At 36.1% G+C, this 26367-nt stretch overlaps 1 protein-coding gene across 1 annotated transcript in view; it reads right to left on the reverse strand.

Moving 5' to 3' along the window:
- Nucleotides 1-26367, reverse strand: part of OTOG (otogelin) — a 95156-nt gene that overhangs the window by 37554 nt on the left and 31235 nt on the right. The window contains exons 24-33 of the mRNA XM_063317904.1: nucleotides 20038-20145; nucleotides 16876-17014; nucleotides 14681-14815; nucleotides 13966-14112; nucleotides 11273-11392; nucleotides 9939-10055; nucleotides 7634-7790; nucleotides 6690-6716; nucleotides 5009-5176; nucleotides 1003-1281 (exon numbers count right to left, since the gene is read on the reverse strand). Of these exons, the coding sequence (XP_063173974.1) occupies nucleotides 1003-1281; nucleotides 5009-5176; nucleotides 6690-6716; nucleotides 7634-7790; nucleotides 9939-10055; nucleotides 11273-11392; nucleotides 13966-14112; nucleotides 14681-14815; nucleotides 16876-17014; nucleotides 20038-20145 (1397 nt within the window). The remainder of the gene's footprint in view (nucleotides 1-1002; nucleotides 1282-5008; nucleotides 5177-6689; nucleotides 6717-7633; nucleotides 7791-9938; nucleotides 10056-11272; nucleotides 11393-13965; nucleotides 14113-14680; nucleotides 14816-16875; nucleotides 17015-20037; nucleotides 20146-26367) is intronic.

The following is a 26367-nucleotide window of genomic DNA, read 5'->3' on the forward strand; positions in this document are numbered from 1 at the left end:
TCACTAAGGGTTTGCAATTTAAGAGCTGTACCATCTTGCATGAAGTGCAGTGACTTAAATATTTTGCTGTACCCAAATATACTGCAGACACAAAAAAACCTCTCCCTACAATTCTATGTACTTTTGCCATGTTAGGATCCACATTAAATGAAACTTACTGTATTATCCCATTAATTGTCATGCTATTAAAGTTTACATTGCGACCGAGCATAGACAGTGCTGTGCATAAATTAAGAAATGTTTATTGTCATGCTTAAATGTTAATTTTATAATTAATGACTGTCAAACTCTCCAGACTCCAGGTTGGAATCAGTAAGTGTCCATGAAACAATGTTTTCTGGGGGGGGGGGGTTGCCCACAAATAAAAGACATTTCTTGCATATAGATTATATTAAATGAATCATGTGGCTCCATAAGAATGATCATTTCCAGGCCCCTGAAATTCAGCTGCTCCCTTTCCAAAAGGAACAAGAAAGAATTTTAGATATGGATGGGTGAGAGCAACCCACATAATCCAGAAAGTTGCAGAGAATATATTCAGCAAACAAAAAGCATCTTATGTGATCTGGCCATGTAGCCAAAATCAAAACTGTAGCACATGTGCCTACAAAACAGCTGGTATGTTTTGAGAACACTTGATTCATAACACAAGCAGACATTATACTACAGTCTGGATGAATTTGTATTCTGAATGAAGTAATTATACTCTGAGACAAAAACAAGGAACTTCCGGCCCTTGAGACATGCTGAACTACAACTCCCAGCATTCTTCAATTGATCAAGTGAACTATGGCTGCTAAAACATCAGTAACCTTTGGATGGCTATCAATACCTATCCTGCTATGGTTCATCACATAAATAAGCACTTCAGTGAATAAATGATATTGGTTTGCTCTCTTTGAAAGTTTTTATAGTTTTCATTTTCTTAATACAGGAGTTTCATATAAAGTATAGCAAAACTATACAAAAATACAGCCAGTGTGTTCATATTCAACTACTTACCTACAAGTTTAAAAAGTGTAGAGAGTCTGAATGCCTCAGAATGATGATATTTAACAGCAGTCACAGAGGAAGTTGAAATGTGGATGAATGTTCCTGGTATGGCAAATGATTCAAAAGAACTATATCCTGAGAACCATGTGTTTTTGTGGATGGCAAATGTTGATCTGTTCTGAAAATGTTCATTTCTTTCCCACTTGGAAAGAACAAGGGTACTGTTAGAAGCTAGATAAAGAAAATAATTTGGTCTGTCAGCTGCTTCCAATGAAACCAGGTGTGGATCTGAAAAGCAAAAAACAATGAAGGAATATGATGAAATGGGCAAGCATAAGTTTATGGTGATTAGCTTCTAGGACCTTTATTATTTCTCAATTGCAATTCCATTAATAGGTGGCTGCTGACACTTACTAAAATGTTGCATGGTAATACCTACATCCAGATTAGGCTGGACAACCAAGGTCAGCATTCTGCTGTAGTGTATATTTCAAGGTGTAATTTAGCCCCTTTGCTATTTAATTTTAGATATGGTGGCAAAACTGACAAAACTGGAACATCACTGCTAAGCCCGGTTGACAGACATGGTGCTTTATTTTTATATGCAGATGATGCAGCCATTACCTCAATTTCACCTATAGGATGGAGGAGAGCGCTAATCAACTGCCTCATATTGCATAGACTTGGCTATTAACTATCAAAAAACAAAAATTATAATCTTTTCAAAGAGATTCCTTAGATATAAACATAGATGGCAAATTAATGGGAATGTTACTGAACAGGTTAAGTTCTTTAAATATCTCAGAATTGTTTTCATGCTCCATACACTTGGAGGGTCCAAATTCAGTCATTAAAAGAGAAGGTAACAAGAAGTGTCACTTTCAGCTTAAGGTTGTTCTGTACAAAAGGAGATAATTATATACCAGGTGAACTAAAAGTATCTGATGCTGAAGGAATAGCATAGCTATCTTATGGCTTTCAAATATGTGTCTCTAAGGACAGCAAGGGCATTTGAGGCTGTTCAATCCCGATTTCTAAGGGGTTTATTTCTGAGTCCATGATGTGTCCAAACTCAGTCTTTCAGGCTGAGGTTGGAATGGCATCAATTAAAACTCAAATGCAAACGGTATGTGTTAGGATTGACTTGCTGAAAATAAATTTAATACTAAGATAAATTCCACTATTCCTGATGGAAAGTACTTAGTTGCATCCTAAGGTATTGTGGAATTTCACTTAATGCACTGATCTCAGTGGGGTGTTGAACAGGCCAAATTATCTTTTAAGCAACATGCCAGAGATTCTGACCTCCAAAATAATTTCAGCCAGGTGCCCCCTTACTTGAACTCAGTCCCATTGTTTATTTCTTTAAGACTGCATCCAAAAACACTAGAACTTTTACATTGGCCAGTTGTAATGTCATCCAATCTGATTTTCTGGAGGGAAGTTTTCGTAGCATTTCTAAAGAACAATGTTTCTGTCCCTATGGGAGGGTGAAATCAAAACTGTGGGGGATGTACTGCTGCACTGACTCTTTTATAGAGGTATTTGGGGTATATTTCCCCCGTTACAACAATTTTGGCAGGACTAAAAATGTCCTATCAGGAGGTGATTTCAGGTCGTATAACCATGTTCTATAGTATATACAGCTATGATGGAACAAAAACAATTGTTTCAGCAGGGAAAAGGCCAGTAATGTTTTACATTAATACAATTGTGTGTGAGAGTGTGTGTCTGTGTGTATAATCATCTATATTATGTTTTGATTTTGATGTATCTATTTTATTATTATTTTATATTTAAATTGTTTTAGTCTGTTATTGTAATAATAAACTATTTAAGCTATCTTGATTATTATTTTGCTAAAATATAGCCAAATTCTGTCAAGCTCAACTTAACCCAAAACTATGTACCCATAAATTGCCACTGTTTCAGTCTAGGAATTTCTGAAAATACAGAATTAAGAAGTTCAAAGTAAAGAAAATGACATTTAACAAAATTACACTTTATTAAGAATCTAAGACTCCCATTCTCTCCCCCCATGCTCAACAAGTACATTACTCAAAAAAAAAAAGTGAACTGCAAAACTTGTACTGCAAAATTTTCACTTCCTTTTTAAAAATGATTACACTGATTTCCCGTGTAAGAAAGATTTAAAGTAATGCTCATTAGTGATAGAATTGTGACCTAACTGAACATCCTTTGTCCCAAATATTATTTCACTGCACACTGCGTTATTCTGCTGAACGTAACCTTAAGACTACTGTAAAATCAATTGTCCTCCTCCATTAAACAGATGTTATGAGATGCATTGTTCATAATCCTGGAATACTGTATAATTTCCCAAAATAAAATGTATTTATTGTATGAACCAGAAATACAGAGCAGCAGCTCATATTTTCTTCTTTAAGTACTGAAGCTGAAAATCTAGTGATCCTACCATAAGCAATCATTGCTTGCTTGTTATGATCTCACTGAATCATAATAAAGATTGGTGAATGCAAGGGCTCCATATCTTTCCTAATCGAGACTATGAAGAGAATGTTGAGACAGAACATTCAAAATGAAAATGAGTAGGTTACTTTCCAATAGTGGATTTTCCAGAAAAAAAAATCCAATAACTGACAACCAAATCTGGAATTATTATTAACTTCACAAACTCTATATTCAAACAATGTAGCTAAAAAGGTTTATCTCAGGACCCTGAAGGCAGCTCTTTCATGATCACTGGGCCATGCTGACAGCAATGTTCTAATCTCTCCATATATACAGTATGTGCTAGATCAGGGAGAGATATCTCTCTGTCCTGGTTTTCTATCAGAAGTAAATACATTTTCCAGAAATGGCATAAGAAAGCAGTACTCCAAAAATAAATGTTACTCATAAAAAGAAATATTCAGTTAATGTTCATTTAACTGATGATGGGAAATAGACTCTCTTTTATCATTATGGTAGTAATATCCCTTTTTTCAGATTTTTTCAGCAATATGCTTCCTTTCTATTTCTTCTCTGTTAGTACTTTATGGGTAAGTTGGCATTTATTCTATGATAAGAATGATGTTAAGATTAGAATTTAACTATCATTGATTCTGATGCTCACATTTACATCTTTGCTTGTATTTCAAAAGGCACAGAGGCAAAAAGGGTTAAAACATGCATTTTAGAAATGTGGAAATTCATGTACACATCTAAAACATCCATCTAACTGAGTAATCCCAAGGAGCTGACAAAGTCCATATTTTAGTGTAAGAAAACAACTAATTACAACAATCATAAAAAACTGTATTTTTGTACAGTTGTAGCTTCTCACTTAACCATAATCTCAATTAGTTGCCAATCCACTACAATGTAACCTCAGCTGACCTGTTTGTATCTCATTAGGTTTACAGCCAACCAGCTGCTGTCAATTTCCAGATTTCCTCTTAGGTTTTTCTACCTCTGTCCTGCCATAGGGAATATTAAAGCTACTGTGTTTACAAACTTGTTGATCTGAAAGCTAGGTGTCACGCTATTTATAAATCAGCAATTCCCTTGTAAAAACCCACTCACTAAGTAGAGACCTTGGCAGACAGCCATGTCAAGAAACCACTGAAGGTGATGTGGAAAATTTAATGCTTCTGTTACAAAACTCTCTAGTTCTGAAGTGGCAGAAGTCACTTCCATTAATTTGGCTGTGAAAATACAAAAATTGCTTTGCTGGACCCAAACAAAATCCATCTACAGTATTTCTGTCACCAATAATAACCAGTCAGATGTCTCTGAATGCTCATTAAAACAACATGACCATTATAATGTGCTCCTCATGTTTGTGAACCAGCATCTGGAATTTTTTTAAATGTAAGTATTATCTAAAATGTTGTTTCTTAACCTCAACAGCTTTAAGATGTGTGGACTTCAACTCCCAGAATTCCCCATGCTGGCTGGGGAATTCTGGGAGTTAAAGTCCACACATCTTAAAGTTGCTGAGGTTGAGCAACACTGATCTAAAGCATCTACTTTACAGAGCTACTGGATTTACCATGTGCTTTGGGCTTATACATCGCTGATGTTAGCATGAAGGTAAAAGTATCCCCTGAAGCGAAGTCATCTTCTCTTGCTGTGAAAACAGAACCATCTTGCAGTTTCACTGCAATTGTAGTTTCTCCATCCAGGTAGCTAACCAATTTGTAGGGACCTTTTCCCAGAACTGTCAAGAAAGAACAAAGTTACATTTTCTGATGAGTACTATCTATGTCTGTATCCTTGGTTTACTGGTCAGCCTGGCAGCAGAAAAGAAAATACCATCATTAGCAAACATTACCAAATAAATATTATGGATCCTAGAGAAACATTAAGTTAGAACTACAGAACTCTGGCAAATTTGATTTCATAAGTGACTTGTCTGAACTTTATCCTCATCTGTCATACTGAAAGATAATTATATCAGACATTATTCAAGTGGGTAAAAAAGGGTAAAAGTGAAACTCAGTAAGTAAGGAATGAAGGAAAAGAAAGTCTGCCTACTTAACCAAAATCAGCACAAAAGGACCAGCTACATACTCTAAATACACCTTCCAAATGTTGGGAGTGGTAAGCAGTAAACCTGTACATGTTCCTCATCTGCTGGACCTGCTTGCTTCCTCATATCGAGACCCCAAAGGAAGGTGAATGGTCTTGGCTATAGGTCCGAGAAGAGATATAGCCAAGCAACATTTCATGAGGGCTACAATTCATTAGGATCTTTACAACAGAAACCACTAACTAAAGTGGTAAAGAGATTATTTGCTTCTAATTATGAAACTTCTGTGACACTAATTCCTTCCCTTCAGTTGTAAAATATTTTCACAGTTCCACATTGAACATCTTATAGCACACACGCTTGGCATGCAGATACTTTTAAGAATGTAACAGCAATAAGGAAAAAGTATAAATCAAAACTGTAGCGCACTCTAGACTATCATAAAAGTCCAGAGGACTCAACTTGGCAAATATCTGGACTCATTTTTTTGAAATTAGGACCTTCCAAATATTGACTGAGCTTCTATGATATTACAGAATGTTTGTAACTGCTTAGGAAGTAAATGGCTAGTACAAAGGCACTATGTGCTACTAGTAGGCTAAAAAACTGCATGGCAAAAAAAAGGGTTCATGATAAATAATACAATCACAATATATAGTGATGATTTTTTTTAAAAAAAAGTAACATAGCGTAATTCCCGAACAGGCAAATCAGAATATACATGAAACAAAATGCATCAGTACTAAAGCATTGAACTGAATCAATATATCCTTTCTTCTAATGGAAATCAAAAGAATAAATAACTTTAAGCACGAAACATTAAGGATAAAATATTATTTATTCAGAGCAGAAAGTTGCTCAGGTTGAGAACACTGCTATAGACTATTTCCACTGAAGATATTCATGGTGTCCTCAGCTCTTCCTTTATTTTTATATTCTCCTTGATTTTCCACCTAATACACTTCTCAAAATAAAAGCTGATTGGTCAAGAGTATAGGAATGTAACTTGGTCTGAGATGCAAGGAATAATTCTGTCAATCAGACTGCCTGATAGATCATTTATGCTATTTCAACACCATATTAACACAATTACACACATAACTATTTTTAAATAATAACATATTCCAATGCACCGCACAATGTATTACTAATATAGAAGGGGACAGAAGGAAAAATACTTAGTTCTCCCATCATTGCTTACCTTTATTGATATATTCACAATCATATGCTATAAAAAATAAAAGCAAACAATTAGAATGTATGTATGTATACACAAACCCATTTTGCTTTCATCCAGACTGGGAAGACAAATGAAAGCTGGCAGAAATAAACTTTTTTCACTGACTGTAACAGAAAAATACTTATCCTTTTATGACCTCTAGTGGATAGTAATAAGTGTAGCTGTCCTTCCTATAGCAAACAATAATATCACAATCATCTATGAACACAAATCAGATTTGTATCAGAATAATAATCTGAACTTGAAATAGCAACTAGAGACATTCTCCAAAGACTTGAGTGCTGAATATAATTTTAACCCATCAGTCAAGTACAAGATGTAAGAAAAAGAAAAAAGAGCTGTGCTCAGACTATAGTGTGCTTGCAAGATATTATTCAAGTTATTGCTATGTCTACAGTTTGACCTACTAGACATAAAAAATCAGCCTTTTAATGTGTTTCCTCACTTTATAACAATCACATTTGATACTGAGAACAGAATTCTGGATATAAATCAGAAATGGGCAAATTTTCTGCAGCCTATGGTTGCAAATTTTATATTTATACATAAGCCTATGAAGGTGCATCTCTGGTAGTGTAGACAAGTCAATGCAGCAGAGAGCAGCACTTTTCAACCTCTTGTGATGGATGGATGGATGGATGGAAGGAAGGGTTTGTTACTATGACTGAGCCTTTTGTGCTATATTTAACATGCCTGATTCAGAATAGTGCAGGGAGTTTTAGCCAATTCTTAAATGTGAGAAAGAAAAATTACACAATTAAAAGCTAACTGAATATGCATGGATGCAGAAGCAAACTGCCTCATTCCATTTCAATTTGCCCACTTTAAATACATTGTTTATTAAAAATTAAAGAGATGGTATGGCTTGGCAAAGTTTGTAACTTCATTCTGATTATCATACTTACGGCATAGTCTAAGAGATCTCCAGTCTACTGTAACTCCTTGTTGACAACACTGATGAGCATAGGCTGAAACACTTGTACAGAAACATTCACAATCCCCTCCCTGGTTGCAACCACATGTGTCAGTCAAACAGTTTGAATAAAACCAAGTGACATCAACCTAAAAATGTAAAGATTACCATAATAAATCATCCCCTACTTAAATACTGGCTTATATATAAAGAGCAAGCATCTGAACTAAATTTTAGGGAGCATGTCTATGAAACATGCCATTTAGTATTTATTACTTATCTGTATTCAGCACTACAGTCAAATCCTACATTTTCTCCTGCTGGTGGGAACATTCTCTGAATTCCAATCCACAGATGCTCTAACTAAGGGAAGGAGGTACCCTAAGCCAATTTCCCCTTCTCTTTGCAACCACTTTCACCAAAGAAAATCTGCTTTCAGATGCTGGGAAACTTTAGAAATGAGAAAGGGGGGAGATGAAGGAGGGGGGTTGAGTAGTAACCATTTCCCATAACCTTTGTTCCAGTGAGTTCTTCTATTCTACTCCTGAACAGAAGTAGAATGCTTTTGTGCATGAATGCTTAAGTTTCTAATTTATGTCCTGTACATACATAAATATTCAGATGTTTGTATTATTTGAATTATGAAATGAGGTAAATTATTACTGAGAAAAAAACTTCTATATTGGTAAGAAAATATGCTTGCATAATGATTACTGACATCCTAAAAATGATAGAGGACTATGCAGAGACTTGGATTCAAAAGACAAAATGTGACATGTTGTATTTGTGGGGATGCTGCTGCACCTTGGCAGGAACACTTTAAAGTAGCTGTATCTTTTCCTGGGCTTGAATGGCTGCTTTTGCAGCTGATGGCAATCCCAGGGAAAAGACATGTTTGGTTTAAAGTATTTCTGACAGGTGCTTGCCGTGCATCAGATTTGCTTTTCAAATCTGGATCTCTGCTCAGGCCTGCATAGAGTCACTGCATTTGCTGAAAGTTAGAACTGGTAGGTCAATCATTTACATGTTTTCTTTCCTTGGGATGGCTTGACTGGAAGCAAGAGATATAGAAATGTATTAAATAAATGAAATAAATAAAACTTGATTCTGAAATAAGTGTCAATACACTGTACTTCCACATGAAAGGAAAACAAGTCTTTGACAGTAGGGTATCTTCAAAAGGACATCTCTTGCAGAACTTAATAACTGGTCAGAGGTGGAAAAAGGCAATCTCTTAGATCAGGCCCTAAGCCATTTAGGGCTTTAAAGGTCAATACTAGCATCTTAAGTTGTCATCCATTAAAACTGGCAACTTGTGCACTTATTTCAGCATAGGGGTATAAATGATTTTTTTTTAATTGTATGACATCAGTTCAGTGTTCATGCTGCTTTTTCTTGCTGAGAAATCCTTGTGAGGTCCAACAGCCAGATGTGTAGACTATTTAGCCGTGACAAGTCACATTGTCCGGGGTGAACCATGAGGAGGCTAGTCTACATTGCACTGAGTTGGGCTGAGAGAAAGTGACTGGCCCAAGGTCACCCAGCTGGCTTTCATGCCTAAGGTGGGACTAGAACTCCCGGTCTCCTGGTTTCTAGCCCAGAACCTTAACCACTAGACCAAACTGGCTCTCTGGTATACATGACCCTTGTATATAACATCAGTTAGAAACCTAGCTAACACATTATATATACCAACTGTAACTCTTGGATATTTGCCAAAGATAGGCACATGTAGAGTGCATTACACTAATCAAAACAGGATGTAACCAAGGCAGCAAATCCAGCCTGCTCAGGAAATTATGTAGCTGCCATATGAGATGTAACTGTGGAAAGGTGGTCCTTCACACAGCAGCCATCTGTGAATCCAGTGACAGTGAAGTATCAAGAAACAGTCTCAAGATGCAATCTGCTCTCAACAGGGAGTGCAACCCCATAAAAAATGGCTTAATTTCCATCATTAAGTCCAATTTCTTATTATGAACAGAATCTCCATCTTGTCTGGATTTAATTTTAGCCTGCTCTTCATCCTCCACCCTATTATTGAAGGAAGTACATTATTTGCTTCTTTGGAATTGGATGATAAGGAGAAACAGAGCTCCAGATCACCTCCCCTGATGACCTCCAGATGACCTCCCCTCAGTGATTTCATATGGATGAATAGCATGAGGAACAAGATGGAACCTTGTGGGACACCCAATATCAATGGTTTTGGTTTCAAGCAGCAGTGTTTGGACCACCTGGCTATATCTTATTTTAAGTACTACACTCTTAACATTTTTTTCTTCATTGCTACTCACCACTGGATGGCATGACTCAAATGTTTCACTTAATAGTATTCCACATTCTTTCTTCGCAAATGCTTCTCTGAGTGGGTTTAAAATGCATGGATGCCGAATATCAGAGCTGTCAACACACTGAATCCAAAAACAAAATCATAAAGTAAAAGAATAATGAACAAAAATTGGTATACTCTAAGACAGTGTATATGTAACGTACACATCCTAGGAGGGGGACATAGACACAACTGCATACTGAATCAGATACTGAATCTCAAAAGAACAGATAATGTCTGACTACCTGCAGCATGGAAATATTAAATCCCTACCAACCACCAAAACTAGATGCATATTGGTATATTGCCACATCTTTTGTTAAAGCAATATGTTGTGGAAATGTTGGAATGTGGAATCATGAAAAATGTGTCATATTTTTAATTTCTGTGGGAATGTGATTCTTTGGTATAATTCTAATTCTTCAGATTATCATGGAAAGCATGAAAAAGCATGGTGCTGTGATCTCATACACAAAAATTCCTTTACAGGTGCTGCCAAAAATCTATAATACATGTTAGTAAAAGAATGTTGGTGGTTTGAAAAGCCAACTTACATGCATAACCAGCATGTAATTCCCTTTCTGGGTAAGCAATATTATACAGAGCACTGAAGCAGAGGAAGAAATAGTATGTCAAGCAAATTAAAGGGATGATATGAGAAAAAGAAAAAGAAACCTAGCTAATCTTAAGCATAACTAGCCTTCTGAAAATGCCCCATGCAGTCAAAAATCCATGATTACATTAAGATTTAAACGAGAAAAAAAAATCACAAAGCTGCAACAGTAAAGAACACTAATTTACTTTTGGAGGAATAGTTCTTAAACCCAAATTTAGTTTGTTTAGTTGCAGTGTTTACACCAACAGCATGCAAGCTTATTCCAGCCTTCTGCATCTGTGAATAAACATGCAAGGGGTCTATATGAACTCAGGCATTCTACTTTCACTCTGCCTCTTGTTTCCACCCTCCTTCATGAGTGGAAGAATAACTTCTGCAGCCAAGAGACTTCTCTGGCTATGTACTGTAGGTTCCCTGCAATGTGCACAATCATAGAAAAATCAGGATGTTAACATCATACGGGAAACAGAGTCCACTGGTAACGTCTTCTTACTTCAGAGGTTGCTCAGTGACAAAATCAGAGCGTTCACTCTCTTTCCCCTTGTACTCCCTCCAAGTATTTTTATTCATATATATCAGGCACCTTTTTTAAGGTGCACTTTTTAAAAACAATAAATACTATTGGTGCTTAATTTTAGATGAGAAAGAACAATATAATGAAGGACCATTCTCCAATGAGTTACCTCAACAGCTGCCCAGCTGCTCCCAAATTCTTGTGCATTTGTTAACTCAAAATTTTCTGGAGTTCTCATTTCATTTATTGTTTTGGAGTCAAAATTTCCACATAATCCAGTCAGCTCACCCTAGAAATGAGGCAAAATTAATAGTTCTTAATTACAGTCACTTATAACCCTAAGATCTGCATGACTATTTTCCACACTAGTAACATAGAATTCTGCTGTACCCGTCAGAAATGCTTCATTATATAAAAAAAAAAAGCTACGTAAAGCAGCTGTTCTTTAATGGCTGCCATTGTGCTCAAAATACATTACAAAGAAACATAATTCTTACATTAAGAAATTATGCATGCAATGTTCCTTTTCTGTTACATAAAGACCAACAGTCATAAAACACATTTAAAATGACTGTACATGTATTTGTTTATGGCAGTCTGTGATCAACTTGAGTCCTGGAAATTATAAAGCGTTCTACATGGGGCTACCCTTGAAGAGTATCTGGAAGCTACAGCTGGTGCAGAATGCAGCTGTGCAAGCAGTTTTAGGAGCCCCAAAGAGGGCACTGCGTGAGCTGCACTGGTTTCCATTTTGCTTCCGGGTCCAATTGAAGATGTTGGTTATCACCTTTAAAGCCCTACATGGCACGGATCCAGGTTACGTGAGGGACCACCTCACCCCCATTACATCAACCCATCCCACCTGGTCAGGCAGAGGGGGCATGCTACGGACCCTGCCCATGCGGGATTGTCGATTGGCAGGGTCCAGGAAGAGGGCCTTCTCTGCTGTGGCCCCTGCCCTCTGGAATAAGTTACCCCCAGAGCTGATGCAGGCCCCCACTCTCCCAGCCTTCTGGAAGTGGGTTAAGATATGGCTATTCCACCTTGCTTGGGATGGGAGGGGAGATGGTGATGGTGATGGTGCCAAGGATATGATCTTATTGCCATCTTGAATTTTATATTTTATATTTTATATTTTCTGTATTTTTATATTTGTATTTATATGTATTTATATTTATATTGTAGTGTTTTTAGTGATTTGTCATTCTATTATTTGTAAGCTGTACAGAGTCGTCGTATGTGAGATGGGCGGTAGAGAAATTTGACAAATAAATAAGTAAATAAATACATTCTGAATAAATCAGTTTTGAATAAAACTGATTAAATGAAAATGATGTGTGTATCAAAAAATGTGGGCTCAGATTCTCAAAGAACCTGTTGCCCAGCATGATACTAATTTGTTCTAGTAAGAAATTTGAGGTGGTTTTATATCACAGAAGTATTTTTAAAGGATTGTAATGCATGATAGACAATTTTTATATTTCAGTGAGAGAAAAACCTATCAAATGACGTATATTGTTTTCCTAATTTGTATAGTACATCTTCAAATTACAACCAATATCGTCTTAATTAAAAGCTGAACCTGGTACAAGTATCACAGAAGCCCCAGGCAGGTAATGTATTAATATTTGACCACCAACATTCTTTTAATAAATGAATATTTAACTCTGGGGATAGGAATACACCATTTTCCCTTGGTTTATCATCTGGGTTATATTTTAATTTTCTGAATCATGACAAAAACAATCATTACAAAAATGGAGAGCCAGTCTGATGTAGCAGTTAAGGTGCTGGGCTAGAAAGCAGAAGACTGTGAGTTCTCATCTTCCCTTAGGCATGAAAGCCGGCTGGGTGACTGTGGGCCAGTCACTCTCTCTCAGCCCAATTCCCCTCACAGGGTTGCTGTTGTGGGGAAAATAGGAGACAAGAGGATTGGGTATGTTCACCACCTTAAGTGATATATAAAAAAGGCGAGACAAAAATATAATAATAATAATTCCATTCCAGTTTCATTATAACGTAAGCTACAACAGTAGGAAAAACATCAGCTCAGCTCATCAGCCCTCATGACAGCACAGTGCCCTTCAAGGCCAAAATTGAGCTGTTTTTCTCCTTTTACTTACTCCATACATTTAAAAGGTTTGTTTGATTTATAAAATTTATAAGACACCTATAAGATAGAATAATAATTGGTTTTTAGGTTTAATAGGGTTAAGTGTTATAGTATTATTAATTTAAAAAGTAGACAATTTATGTTTCTATCATTTGATTTTTGTTATAGTGGAAAAAATATATAGAATAGCGATAGGAAGGAAATATTTTTTTTTTTCTGGAGGGAGGGAATTTGATTTATAGATTTATTTATTATTTCCGTTTTTTCTGTAAGGGGAAGAAGCAATTGTATTAGTGATTTGTATACGTGCTAATGGAAGGATTTATAGAAATAATGTGAGCTGGGTTTGATATAGAGTAATGGTTTGAATATGGCAATTTTTGTATATTCCTGTTGTTGAAAGTCGGAAGTCACTTTATGTAATCTCTAAAATTCCTTTTCCTTGCATTTTGCACTCTTTTTAGGGTTTTTTTCTTTGTAGTTTTTTGTTTTTTTGTAGTTTTTATCATTTTTTTTCAAACTTAATAAAATTCTTATAAAAAAAACTTACTCCATATGCTGGCTCACGCCAACAGAATAGCAGCCATGTCAGGCCGCTACAACCCATAGACCACCAAGACCACCAAACACAACCCAAGTTTCCACTCTTTGAAATTCCTTTTATTCCAGTGGATGATATATGCAGAAATGTAAATCTCTCCCAGTAAAGTCAATAAGGAATTAAAAATGTAAGAGCAGTTTTGTCTTACCTGCCACTGAGGCCCTGTCTCCACATGAACAGTTGTTCTTTGATCCCACATTACTGTAATGTGTTCATTAGGAAAATGAACAATTGTGTAAAATCCAGCCTTCCATATATACACTTGCTGCAGTTTGTCTATGTAACTCAGATGACTCTGTTAAACATCAGGCATGCATTCAATGAACATTTAATGAAAGCTTTTTAACGACCTGTAAAATATATATTTAGGAAAACAACCCTTTTATGATTCTGTCTAGGTTTATCATATTATTTCTTACGTGGCTCTACTTTTAGAAACATTTGATGTCGATAAGAACTGCAAGAAACACTAGACTTGTTAAAAAGGGCTTTGGACATACATCTAAAATGCAAAATCCACTTATCTTCCTCTGTAAGCTATTTATCCTTTTTCTAGCCACTTTCAGAACACATCCACTAAATGATGCCAGATGCTGGTAGAACATGCAAAACAAAAGAAGCAAATATGTATTGTGTGATGGAATATAGGTATCGTTCATGAAGGGGGATGTATTCTTAATGGTCAGAAAAGGAGAGATGACTAAAATAAGCAAGCATAACTAACTTTTAAGAGTTTCTTGAAGTTCAAGGATAGCTAGCATTTATCATGCAATATGAAAATGAATGAGGGTGATTTAGGTTTAAGTGTTTGGTGTAACACAGTATCATCTACACATCTTAACTTCCGTTCTGCTATAGCTTACCGGATCTCCAGTGTCATCATCAAATATTATGAACGATTTTCCAACATTAATGAAAACATACTTTCTGCAAATGATTCCAATGTTAAAGCAGTTAACATTTTCTATGATGACTGAGAAACTAGTAATTGAGGAACTCTGCAGAAAAAAATAATAAGGTAGCTGATTCCAATTTGCAAACATCAAGTACACCTTAGATCTCTCCAACTGTTCAGCCTACCTGCTCCTCTTCTTTCTCTACCATCTCTGCAAAAGATGCAGGAATAGCTACTTACATGATGCAGCAAAAAGAAAGATGCCCAATATCATTAATCAGCCATTAAGAAGATTGTTAATTCAGCACTTAAATTCATGCATGATTTTAACTCAACAACCTCTTACTGACAAGTCTAAGATATCAGTGAGCCAATGAGTGGAGCTTTCTGGTCCCCAAAGCAAAATCTTTCAGATGGAGCCCACCATTGGTGTGAGAGCTGGAGTGGCAAGACCTCCTTCCAGGCAGCAATGATTGAGGACAGGAGTGTGAAAGGAAAGACAAGAGTCACATAGAAATGATAGCACATATTACTTCTTCCCTGCCAGAGCAGCACAGGGTGTGAGCATTGCAAGGATCTCCACTCACCTTTCAGACCCCCAAAGTATTCATCTTCTAACTCAGCCATTTGACAGTCATTCTTTTTAGGCTTATTTTATTTTGGCTAGGAAACTTGAGAGGACCACTAGATGGTAGCAATGAATTAGAGTTATGGATATGTCTTTGCTGCCATCTTGTTGAGGACATTCTTTTGGATTTTTGCAGCCGTATATGTTATGCCTACTCCATCGTTCCATCATAAACAAGGAGGAGGAAGCCAATTGTTATGAGCCACGATTCAGAATCTGGCTCTGATGATATTGCTCCAGTTTTGCCTGTGGATGGTCAGCCTCAGGAATCATTAAGCCAGGATTCATTTGAGGCTGATCAGCCACAGGCATCTCCTGTTCATCTGGAACAGTTAGATGATGAGGCACAACCCCTAAGCCCCAGGTCTAGACATATACAGTGACAAGCAGAGCAACACTCCTCAGTGAGGCTCCTCACTATGCAAAGGCCGAGGCCTGAGTAATTGCAGCCAGCTGTCTGCAGACAGGTTTATGTAGCCGCTTTGCCTTCAGTCTTTGTTGGAAACAACTCTTTGGAATCCCAATTCATGACTCTTGTTTGTGAACGCTTGACTCTTAGACTGGCTGACTACCCAATTTGGCATTCTGTGACTCTTGGAACATATTTGGACTACTCTCTTCTTCTTGGATGTAATTGGCACTTTTCAGGCAAGTACTCTCTGCTAGGTATTTGAATTATGATCCTGTCTGCTGTTATCTGCCTAAACTGTAGTAAATACTTCAACTCCTTAGTACCTTAGTAACTGTGTCTGAGTGTGTGTGCCTGGAACCTTGAAACAGAACAGCAATGAGAGAAAAAGGACAGCAGCAGTTCCTGGGGCCGTAACCAGGACATCCAAGGGCTCTGTTTCCAGCATATGCTCCTGATGCTGAATCAATGGCTATATTTCTGTGTCTGTTCAAGTGTTTACATTCTAGGCTTTTCCTCCCATTGATTCAAGTCAGCTGATATTTGGCCATTCTCTTCCTCCTGGGGATTGGGAGACACCTGCCTGGTCTTTTACATAACGGTTTGATGTAGTCTTTTTTTTAATCCATTCAATCGTGTCCGATTTCTTGGAGACTGCCTGGACAAGACCCTGCAGTTTTCTTGGCAAGGTTTTTCAGAAGTGGTTTGCCACTGCCTCCTTCTTAGGGCTGAAAGAGAGTGACTGGCCCAAGGTCACCAAGCTGGCTTTGTGCCTAAGGCGGGACTAGAACTCACAGTCTCCCGGTTTCTAGCCTGGTGCCTTAACCGCTATACCAAACTGGTTCTCTTTTAGTGTAGCCTAAGAATCACTTATTTCACCTGTTCGACTGTATTTTGACTGATTAAAACCTATTATTACCACATACAATTGCATTCAATACACTATATCCATATATGTATAGGACCAATTATAGTCACTAAAGTTTAAATAGAACAAACTTATCTTCATTATGAGTAATAAAATTTTATGGTTTCCCTTCTCAATTTACAAATTTTTAGACTTTTTTTAATTGCAGAGCACAATACTTAAGTTAAAATCTGAAGATGCTTTAAAATAGTGTCTTACCTTAACCAGGTAAACCTTACAGTTTCCAACATAATCAAAAGAGAGACCATCAAAAGTTCTATAATGGCGATCTCCATATGTAGTACACATTGATGGGCATGGATGGAAATTGCATTCAAATAAGCCATGACTGCAGATGCTAAAAAAGGGTAAATTTACAATAGTTACAGCATCAAATATAAACCATGACCTATAAATGTAATCTATAACCAAATAGTGTGATTCTGGTAACTTCTTATCAAACCAAAATATCTTCCTACAAATTACTGACAAGTCCTCTGATGCAGAATTGTGTTTGAAAACAAAATTTTTGTATATGCAGCTAAGCTGATACTTATTTAAATAGAGAAGATCTATATATTTAAAGCAATTAATTTTCAGAACACCTTACAATTAAATGACAAATGACTCTAAACACTGTTATTCTTATGCCCATAATAGATTGCTGACTCTAGCATAATGTTGTCATGGGAGAAATCAGTGATATCATGACATCCCACATTCAAAAGAATAAAACATTTGAATGAATTGACATATATATTAAGTATGTATCTTACATCAGAAGCTAAATCCTTATGTAAAAGTTATTGCAATGTACAGACTGACTTTATTAGGCAACTAGCTTATTTCTTGCCAATCTAGCCCAACAACTTTTATGCAGCATATGCTGTCAACAATAATTTTAGTTCAGATTCTTATTTTAATACATTTTAGTGGCATGGAAGCAGAGATCAAAGAACAAGTAAGACTAAATTCATTAATTCATATAGCTGAAACAGCAATTTTTTATTTTAGCTTTTTCTTTAATGAATTTTCAATGTGTTGATTTATGGCATGTATTTTTCCACTGGATGTACAGAATATACAGTTTGCCATGAGACCTGTCTCTTTCCCCTTGATATGATTAGATCAGGAAACATGAATTATTCATGATTTCTTTCCATTGCTGCTTCCATGTCTCATGTCAAAGGAACTTATTTTGTTAATAATGATATACAGTTAACAATAAACCAAAGAAATATAGGACGGCAAAGAAAGAAGAAGCACAAAAGCATAACATGACAGTCAAAAGGAGAAAAAAACTACATTGTATGAGTGTTACCAAGCTCATGTCTTGTTTCCTTTAGTTGATTATTTTCTTTTGTTTTTTATTGTTCCAAACACTGAGCTGAATCCTGCAGCAAATGAGCAGAAGTCCCCACATGCTGACTGTCTACTCCTGCTTCTCAACCCTACAGCCTCCATTGTGTCCCAAAACTCTGCCTCAAAGGAGGGGGGGGGGGTGTCTTCAGTGCAGACTCTGCCATGGAATAGGGGGCAGCAGGGAAGGTGACATTGCTCTCCCTCCATAGCCATGGGGGAAGACACTTCCACTAGCAAAAACCAGCCACTGGATTCCACCCACTGCCTCTAATGGTCATACAGTTTGTACAAAGCAGGATGATTTTAAAAACAGACCTGGCATATTGCAAAGCAGCAGACATACAGGTGCTGCTGTTCTCAGTATTATTTATATAAGAAAAATGAGTCTATTACCATCACATGCAACACTCAATGTAACCTAATTTAGTGACCACTCAGCCCTAGGCCTGCATCATGGGTAAAATGTAAGAACAATCAATAGTAATAATACATAATAACTTTTTATCAAACTTTTTGAAAATTCCATAAAACATACTGAGATTTAGTTCAGATGTAAGACCTGAAGTTAATTTTCAACCCATTAGTGGAGGAGAACTGGAAGTTTATATTGTGATAAAGATTCATTTCTCAACAAGAACCAACAACCTACTTATTGTTTTGCACTACCTGTGAAGAATTATGTTTAGATTTCTCAGCAAACACATTTTCTGTTTAAGCTGAAAGCCATGGCCTATTATTTTCAGAATTGCTAAGAGCCCCCTGAAGTAAAGTTCTTGCAGGGTTTTCTTTTTCTCTGTGTTTGTAGGCCAACCATCAATGATAGCTACATCTGTACAGGAGTTTGGGAACAAGTGAGGTATCTGGGGGGTCATTTGCCTTCCTGCCAAGTGGAGATGGCTTGTAAGTCAGCTTCACCAGTCAGCGAAAAGGCAATAAATGTCTTCTAAGCAGATATTGAGTACCTGACAAGAGGCAGGTTCAGTCAGTCAGCACAAGGCTGGAGTGGGCAAAGACATCCAGACAAGGCACAGACAAGTGCTGACTGGAACAGCCTGGATTATTTTTGCTTTGGTACTGCTGTGCAGGACCATGGTTACCCAGCAGAATAAAAAGAGCCAATTAATGGAAGTTTGACAGAAAAACAAGGAACTGAGGGTTGAAATATGGCATTGTGTTACTGCTTCATGCATATTGTGGGTTGCAGTAATGCCATGCCTTACTACTTATAATACATTCCTGTCAGTCCTGGTGATGGGATGCTATTTTATATGTTTACATAATTGTTCATACGGTTTATAGAAAAAGCAGTCTTCAGCTCTTGGTTGATAAACCTATATGAAACTGTTTATGAAAAAAATGGTGACAGCTAGGATCGTTTTTTAAAAAAACTGGGATGTCTGTGAAAGTGCAGGTGAAATTAGGGGTGAAATTAGGAAAATGCTGATAAAATTAGGTAAGTTCTTCATTACATGCTTATGCCAAAAAACTCTTTTGAATTCAAATATGAATGAGGACTGACTTGGAAAAAATTACTAGCCTCACATTTTCTTGGAATCTGGGAGGTAAACTACAACTTACATATTAATGTAACACAATATTGTACAATTAAAAAATAATAATAAAGCAAAATAGCATTGGCAGTAATGACTTTGAGAAGCTTGGTGAGGAGACCATGTGTTTGATGCTTGTAAGTCGTTTCACCAGTCTTTCTTTTTCCTTTCTTTTTCCCCAAATCATTTTGGTGGCTTTTTTCATCCATGGGATTTATATTGAGTATTGTAAGAAGGAGAAAGGTGCTGCTCCTGAATCATGACCCTGATAAAATATTTTAACTGTAGTCCCTTTGTATTCATCCTTTTCTAATCCATTATGGAGCCACTAAAAGCTTGTTTAAATATGTGTATTAGTACAAATGGAATTCAAGACCAATAAGATGAAAAAATGCTATTCAGAAACATCATAGTCTGAAGGTATATATAAGATGAACATTGATGAATAAAAGAAATGATTTCTACTCACCAGGTATGGCAAGAAGAAATTACTTTGTCCCCAGGAAAATATTCTTTGCCTTTCCAAGTACATGGGCATTCATCTAGCTTGAAGCACATATCGCCATATTTAAAAAGGCTATTAAAACAGCAGATAGACATTCATTGTCAGTTATATTTTTAATACAATACAGATAACACACACTCACTCACTCACATACATACATAGATACATTGCTGGTGGCTTTTCCATCCCATATCACTAAAGAGAAGAAGCTCACCTTGCTGCAGAGACTATTAAGACTTGGCTTGTAGTAATTTTTGTTTTTAAATGAAAGTATGGGTGCTCAAATGCAGCAAAATCATGTGGGAGTTTCAGATAAGTAACTCTTCAGCAAAATAAGAACTGTAAATTGTGATATTAAATCATATCATCAGAAAGGTGCTTGTTAAATGCATATTTCCCCCATTCTTTTTCCTCTAGAAAAATCTCTGCACCTTAGACAAAGGTTCTTAAAGAGATCTGGATAATCACACAACAAAATATGACTATCAATGCCAGAAAAATGTTTTGTTTTAATGATATACAATATACTAAATAAAATCCATTATATTATACAGAAATAAGAACTTCAACTAAAGTAGGGCAGCTAATATTCTTAGCATTAAGCAGTTATAGAACAGTTCCCTCTGAGTTAAGCTTGACTCCTTATGACTTCATGGACAAACTATGTAGTTTCCTTGGCAACAATCCAGAAATTATTTGCCTCTGTCTCTTTCCGATTAACCTAAATCATTGACAATCCATAGTGATCTCCCATCCAAGTAATGAATAAGCCACACTCTGCTTAGCTTTCAAGCCCAGGCAAGATTGACCAGGGCTGCCACTTCCTGACACAGTATCAAGTTACCAAAATACAAAATTATTATCATAAGTGATCTATCAAAAACTCAGATCAGATGATGATTATGGAAAGTATTATACCATTATTCCAATTATAATCGGAAATGCACATTGTAAAGAATGGATAAAGCATTACCCTACTGTGGGGCAGATACAATGAAAACCACTCAACATTATCTAATTTCACCCTAGCAATTTCCCTTCCCTCTTCAGAATGGCTGCTTCTGTCATCTTCTTGATCTCTTTTGTTTAAACCTGATCTCAGCAGCTGCAGTCATGTAAATAGGGAAGTATGTGGGACTCACAGGACTGTAGAGGGCTGGGCTGATATAAGACTGGGCACCTCTCTCAGCTGAAGGCCTTGCTCTTAGAAAGCTGGACACCTGCAGTTCTCCAGCACAAGAAGCAAAAGCAGCAAAAGAATTGGTCTAGTCAGCAAGACCTTCTTTTAGTGCCTACCACTTCAAACCCCTGCATATCAGTGTTTGAAAGCAGCCCAGTACTAGGACCCTGTGGGAGAAGTGAACACTTGTAACAGCCAGCAGGTTGTTGGCAATGGGTTGTCCTGGGCTCTCTATTGGCACATTCCCAGCTACAATGTTCCTGGATTCTAGATGCAAGATTACGGTCACTGTGCTTAATGTAATGGTTCTATTGACAAACAAAAACGGTGAAGAATAAAATGCTTTCAACGAACCAGAAAAATACCTCTCACTTAGGATTCTCAAGCAATAAAATAAAATAACAAGTTTTCAGATACAAGATTTTTTTCTTCCAATATTTCTTAGAGAACAATTTTTTAAAATCCTCTTAAATGTAGAGGAAGTAATCCAGAAATATATTCAGTGAGCATTTCAATGCTGATGTTTGATCAATAATACCAGAACAAAAAATACATCCTTCTACCTTTTTTTATTTAAATATTTTAAAGACAAATTAAAACAAAGCGAGTCTTTCTCGTAATTTTAATTCATAACCCTCCCCCACCCAAAAAAAAATCTGAAGAAAAACCATTTATATTTTAATTCTATATAACAAATCCATTAGGGTGGGAAAAAGAATGCAATGTTTTGGCATGGCTATACTTTTTTATCAATGTCTTGACATAAATACTACCAAAGAACTCATAGAAATTCTTTGGCTGCATTTATAGGAGTTGCCTTTTATAAACTTAACATGAGAAAACAAAGGAACAAAGGCACTGTTTTCTTTAATATATCTCTTTTATTAAAATAATTTTCTAGCTTCTCCAATTATTCTGAAAAACAAAATAACATCAGAGTTTCTCTTACATTAGAGTCTTATTTAAAGCATATAAGATAGTCCTCCCACCTTTGGTGAATGTATAATGAACTACAAAATTCCCACTGGTTTATACTACCAGCGAAAGAGGTTGCATTCAGAAACAAAGAGCATCACTCTAGCCAGGCAAGACAGAAGTGCAAGTTTCATCTGTGAAATATAATCCCACATAAAACAAGTGCTAACAGCTTTCTCTCTTGAAAAGCCAAGCAGACAGATTGATTACAAGGATCTAAGAATTCATAAAAAAAGAAGATGCCATTCAGATGACAAATGAGTTCTTTTTACTATGAATGGCCATTATTTGCAAATGTCAATGTTTGATGTATAACTTACAGATAAAATTAAATGAGCCCACCCACTCATAAACACTAAATTTGACCAACATATTATTTAATTTTACGGGCACCTCAATCACGTGCCTTAGCATAAGATTAAAAGAACAGTCATAGCCTGGCACCATGCACCCAGCCAAAGATAAATGCACTTAATTGTTGTTCGCTTTAAAGAGTTATGAAGTCCTAGGAGGAAAAAAAATTAAAAATCCACATCTATATTCATTACTAGGCACTATCTTCACTGTTCTAAAGAAAATTTTACAGAAAAGAAGAGAATTACCTCTTCATGTGTTTGGTTCTTGAGCTTTAGAAGTACAGTCTCTAAGATGAAGTGTGAAGCTCTCGTGTTTCCTCTAATACAAATTATTTAGAGCAATCTCACATTTGTTGAGTTCTGATATTGTCCATTTCCATTATTCAGAAACATGCACACTCACAGAGACTCTACATTAAAACTCAGTGTTGGAGAGATTATTTCCTGCCCTAGTACCACCTTTCAACTAATGTTACTAGCCTTAATCTTCTGCTGTTTTATATTTAATAAGGTTAGCCTCATCCCTGTTAGCCTTTCAGAAAGCCCTGAAAATGTGCTTTTTCCAGCAATCATAGGGATCCCATGGGAAGTCTGTGAGATGGTTGTATTGTGCCTTTTTTTAAAATCCATTCAGTTGTGTCCGATTCTCAGAATCTGCCTGGACAAGTCTCTGCAGTTTTCTTGGCATGGTTTCAGAAGTGGTTTGCCATTGCCTTCTTCCTAGGGCTGAGAGAGAGTGAATGGCCCAAGGTCACCCAGCTGACTTTGTGTCTAAGGCAGGGCTAGAATTCACAGTCTCCCAGTTTCTAGCTAAACTGGTTCTGGTATTGTGCTTAGATGGTTGTTATTCTCCTGCAATCTTGCTTTTTATTTATTTGTACTATGTTTATTGTTTTAAGAGTATTAATGGGTGTGACGTTGTTTTAATTGTTAGCTGCACACTGCCCAGAGTCATGTTCAGTGATATGGGCGACCCTATTAATTTGCTAAATAAATAAATCCATATTTTAAAGACAAATTAAAACAAAGTGGGTTCCTCTCTTAATTTTTGTTCATACCAAAAAAAAAAATCTGAAGAGAAACCATAAGAAATCCAAAAGGAGGGAACAAGGATGAAATATCTTTCCTTAGTAGTATATGCTTTGTGTACCAATTTTCAAGCACTATTTTTCCACTGATCAGTTCAAAAATAACTTTCTCAAATGCAATCCCATCTCAATGTCAAAGCTTATTTCAAATGACAAAACAAATGAAGATATGTGGGTTACAAGCCTTTCAAAATTACATTCTTATATACATCAACAAGAATAGCTTGGACAGAACTTAAATATACACAGTCAACATTCTTTGCAATAAGTCTGTTTAGCATTCTTTAGCCATTCTTTTGATACAGTCACAAAAGAAACAGTAGGATTTTCTTCCTGCTTTTTCAGTGAACAGTTATTACTTTATATTAATATATCAGGAAAAGGAAAATCTAGGTTAATCCAACTATATCTCTAGAGTTAAAATCCTCTACAATCAATTTCTTATCAGTTCTATCTTATATTTTTCCTTGTTTTGTGCTAAAAAATAGAAATGCCTCCTTTTTCATTCTCTCATGTGATATCTGATATCCATATTACATGCAAGCACTATTATCACTCCAATTTAGTTCCATAATATGAGGGTATGCTGAATAATTATGACCCAAAACCCATTTCTTACTGCTACTTAACACTGGCTATATTCTGTTAAAGGACTGATATTCTCAATATGCATGCCCAGCTAAAATAAACTAAACAATACTCATTCATTCATTCATCAAATTTGTACATTAATGTAAAAGAATTTACTTAGAACAAGTAAAGCTACGGTTCATTAAATTCATCTGCTATATCTACTAATCATAAAGCCATCACACATTTCACCTCATCACATACTAAAAGGAGAACTGAGATGAGAAGATCTAGCTCATGTCAATAGTTTTCAAGTAAAGATTGCTAAGTACAAAAACTGAATTGATACATATGCATAATATTAAAAATATTAATCAACTTGCAGTCCACTATTTAACCTTTTAGTCTAAATTATGCATTGCATGATGCTATTCTGATAGCACAAAAGTCTACTTTGCAGATAGAATCTTTCATTTTTGCACAAATGTTTAATCTAGTATTTTGGTTTTACTTGTGCAAATGCCTGGCCAAGCCGCTGTACCAATCTTTTCAAAAGTGATTTTGCAATTCTTTATTTATTTCTTAGGCTCAGCTAATTGTGCTAACTGTCCTAGTAGGGGAAGACACAACCGCTAATGTAACATGCAACACCACCTCTTGTACTTCTTCTGCTAATGTTACATTGAATGCAATCTAAAAGTTAAAGGGCTTCCTACTTGAAATACCGCATGAAATTTTAAAAAACAAGACAACATTTCATTTTATGATACATACTGCAGGTTATTTTAATGTTATATTTGTAATGTGTGTGCATGTTTTTGAATTATATCTGTTTGGAACTCCTGCCTATTTAATTAAAAAATGCACAAAAAATCTATTCATTATTTTACTCCAACAGTAACATAAGGGGACTCTCACAAAACATGGCTTCAAAATTAAATTCCGTTTATGCAATTAGTCCACTAATTCTCTCTGGCCATTGATAACAGATATTCTTGGACTCCATTAAAATTATTTTGTCTGTGTGTGTTTGTGTATAAATTAGAAAGTGATGACTTTTCGTCTTTTCTTTTTTTAGCAAACCTTCCAAGAATGTATGTAAGCTTCTTATAAGTTATTTGATCCATTATGCCATCTGTTAGAGAAGTTATTTTACACTGAGGGCAAGAAAAACATTAAAAGCAAGACAGTCATACATGCAGATTGTCACTGCTGTTTCAATACTTCATTTTCAAATGAGTACCAGCGATGTTTGCAATATTCAGAACTGGGAGAGAGGAACTTAAGAGATCCTCTGTCCTCAAAGTTATTTTAAACTTTAATTGTATTGACTTTTACCAACAGGGCTTTATTATAGTGCTACATAGCAGATGCTATGGCTGTCCTTTCCACCCCTTGTGGCTTCAAGGGATGGAAAACTGGAATGCTGAAATGGCAGAAGTCTAAGAACCAGGGATCCTGAAAACATAGCTGAACGGGTATCTTTCTACTTTATCCAACCCTGGTACAGATATAGTAAGATATTTATTTATGATGTATTTTAACCAATTTATAAGGCTGCCCTTATAACAGCAGCTCTGGGGAGTTGACATAAAGTCAAAAACTCTACACATACACACACACACACACACAAACGGCAATTGAGTACAGCATAAATTTTTAGCAAATAATACATCAGTTTCATGAACCAATTAACCTCCCAACCCTCATGTCTGGGAAAACACAGACATTTTTAAAAGTTTCCCAAATTGCCAGCAAATACCACATGTCCCCCTTTTTGGGGGGAGATGGGCAGTAATAGAATTTAAATAATAAATAAATAAAATATGCTAACAAAGTATATTTCATTTTGAATGTCCCATCATAGGGGGAAAAAGGAAAGCAAACCCTTTACTCTTTCATTTTCCTCCTAGGGCCTGAAAGTGTAGCAATAGTCCAAGGTAAATACTACCTAACAACTACCCAATCCACAGATACATTGGCCAAGAGCATTAAAAAAAAATAATAATGGTTTTTAAGAATTTCCACAACTATGGAAGCTTTAATAAGCAGAAACAAGTATGTTTTTATAGCTTGCTTATACATTGTTTTTAAAATTAAAAATCATCTTCATTCCCAAAGTTCT

The sequence above is a fragment of the Candoia aspera genome, chromosome 1 (genome assembly GCF_035149785.1).
Source record: "Candoia aspera isolate rCanAsp1 chromosome 1, rCanAsp1.hap2, whole genome shotgun sequence".
Classification (NCBI taxonomy): domain Eukaryota; kingdom Metazoa; phylum Chordata; class Lepidosauria; order Squamata; family Boidae; genus Candoia; species Candoia aspera.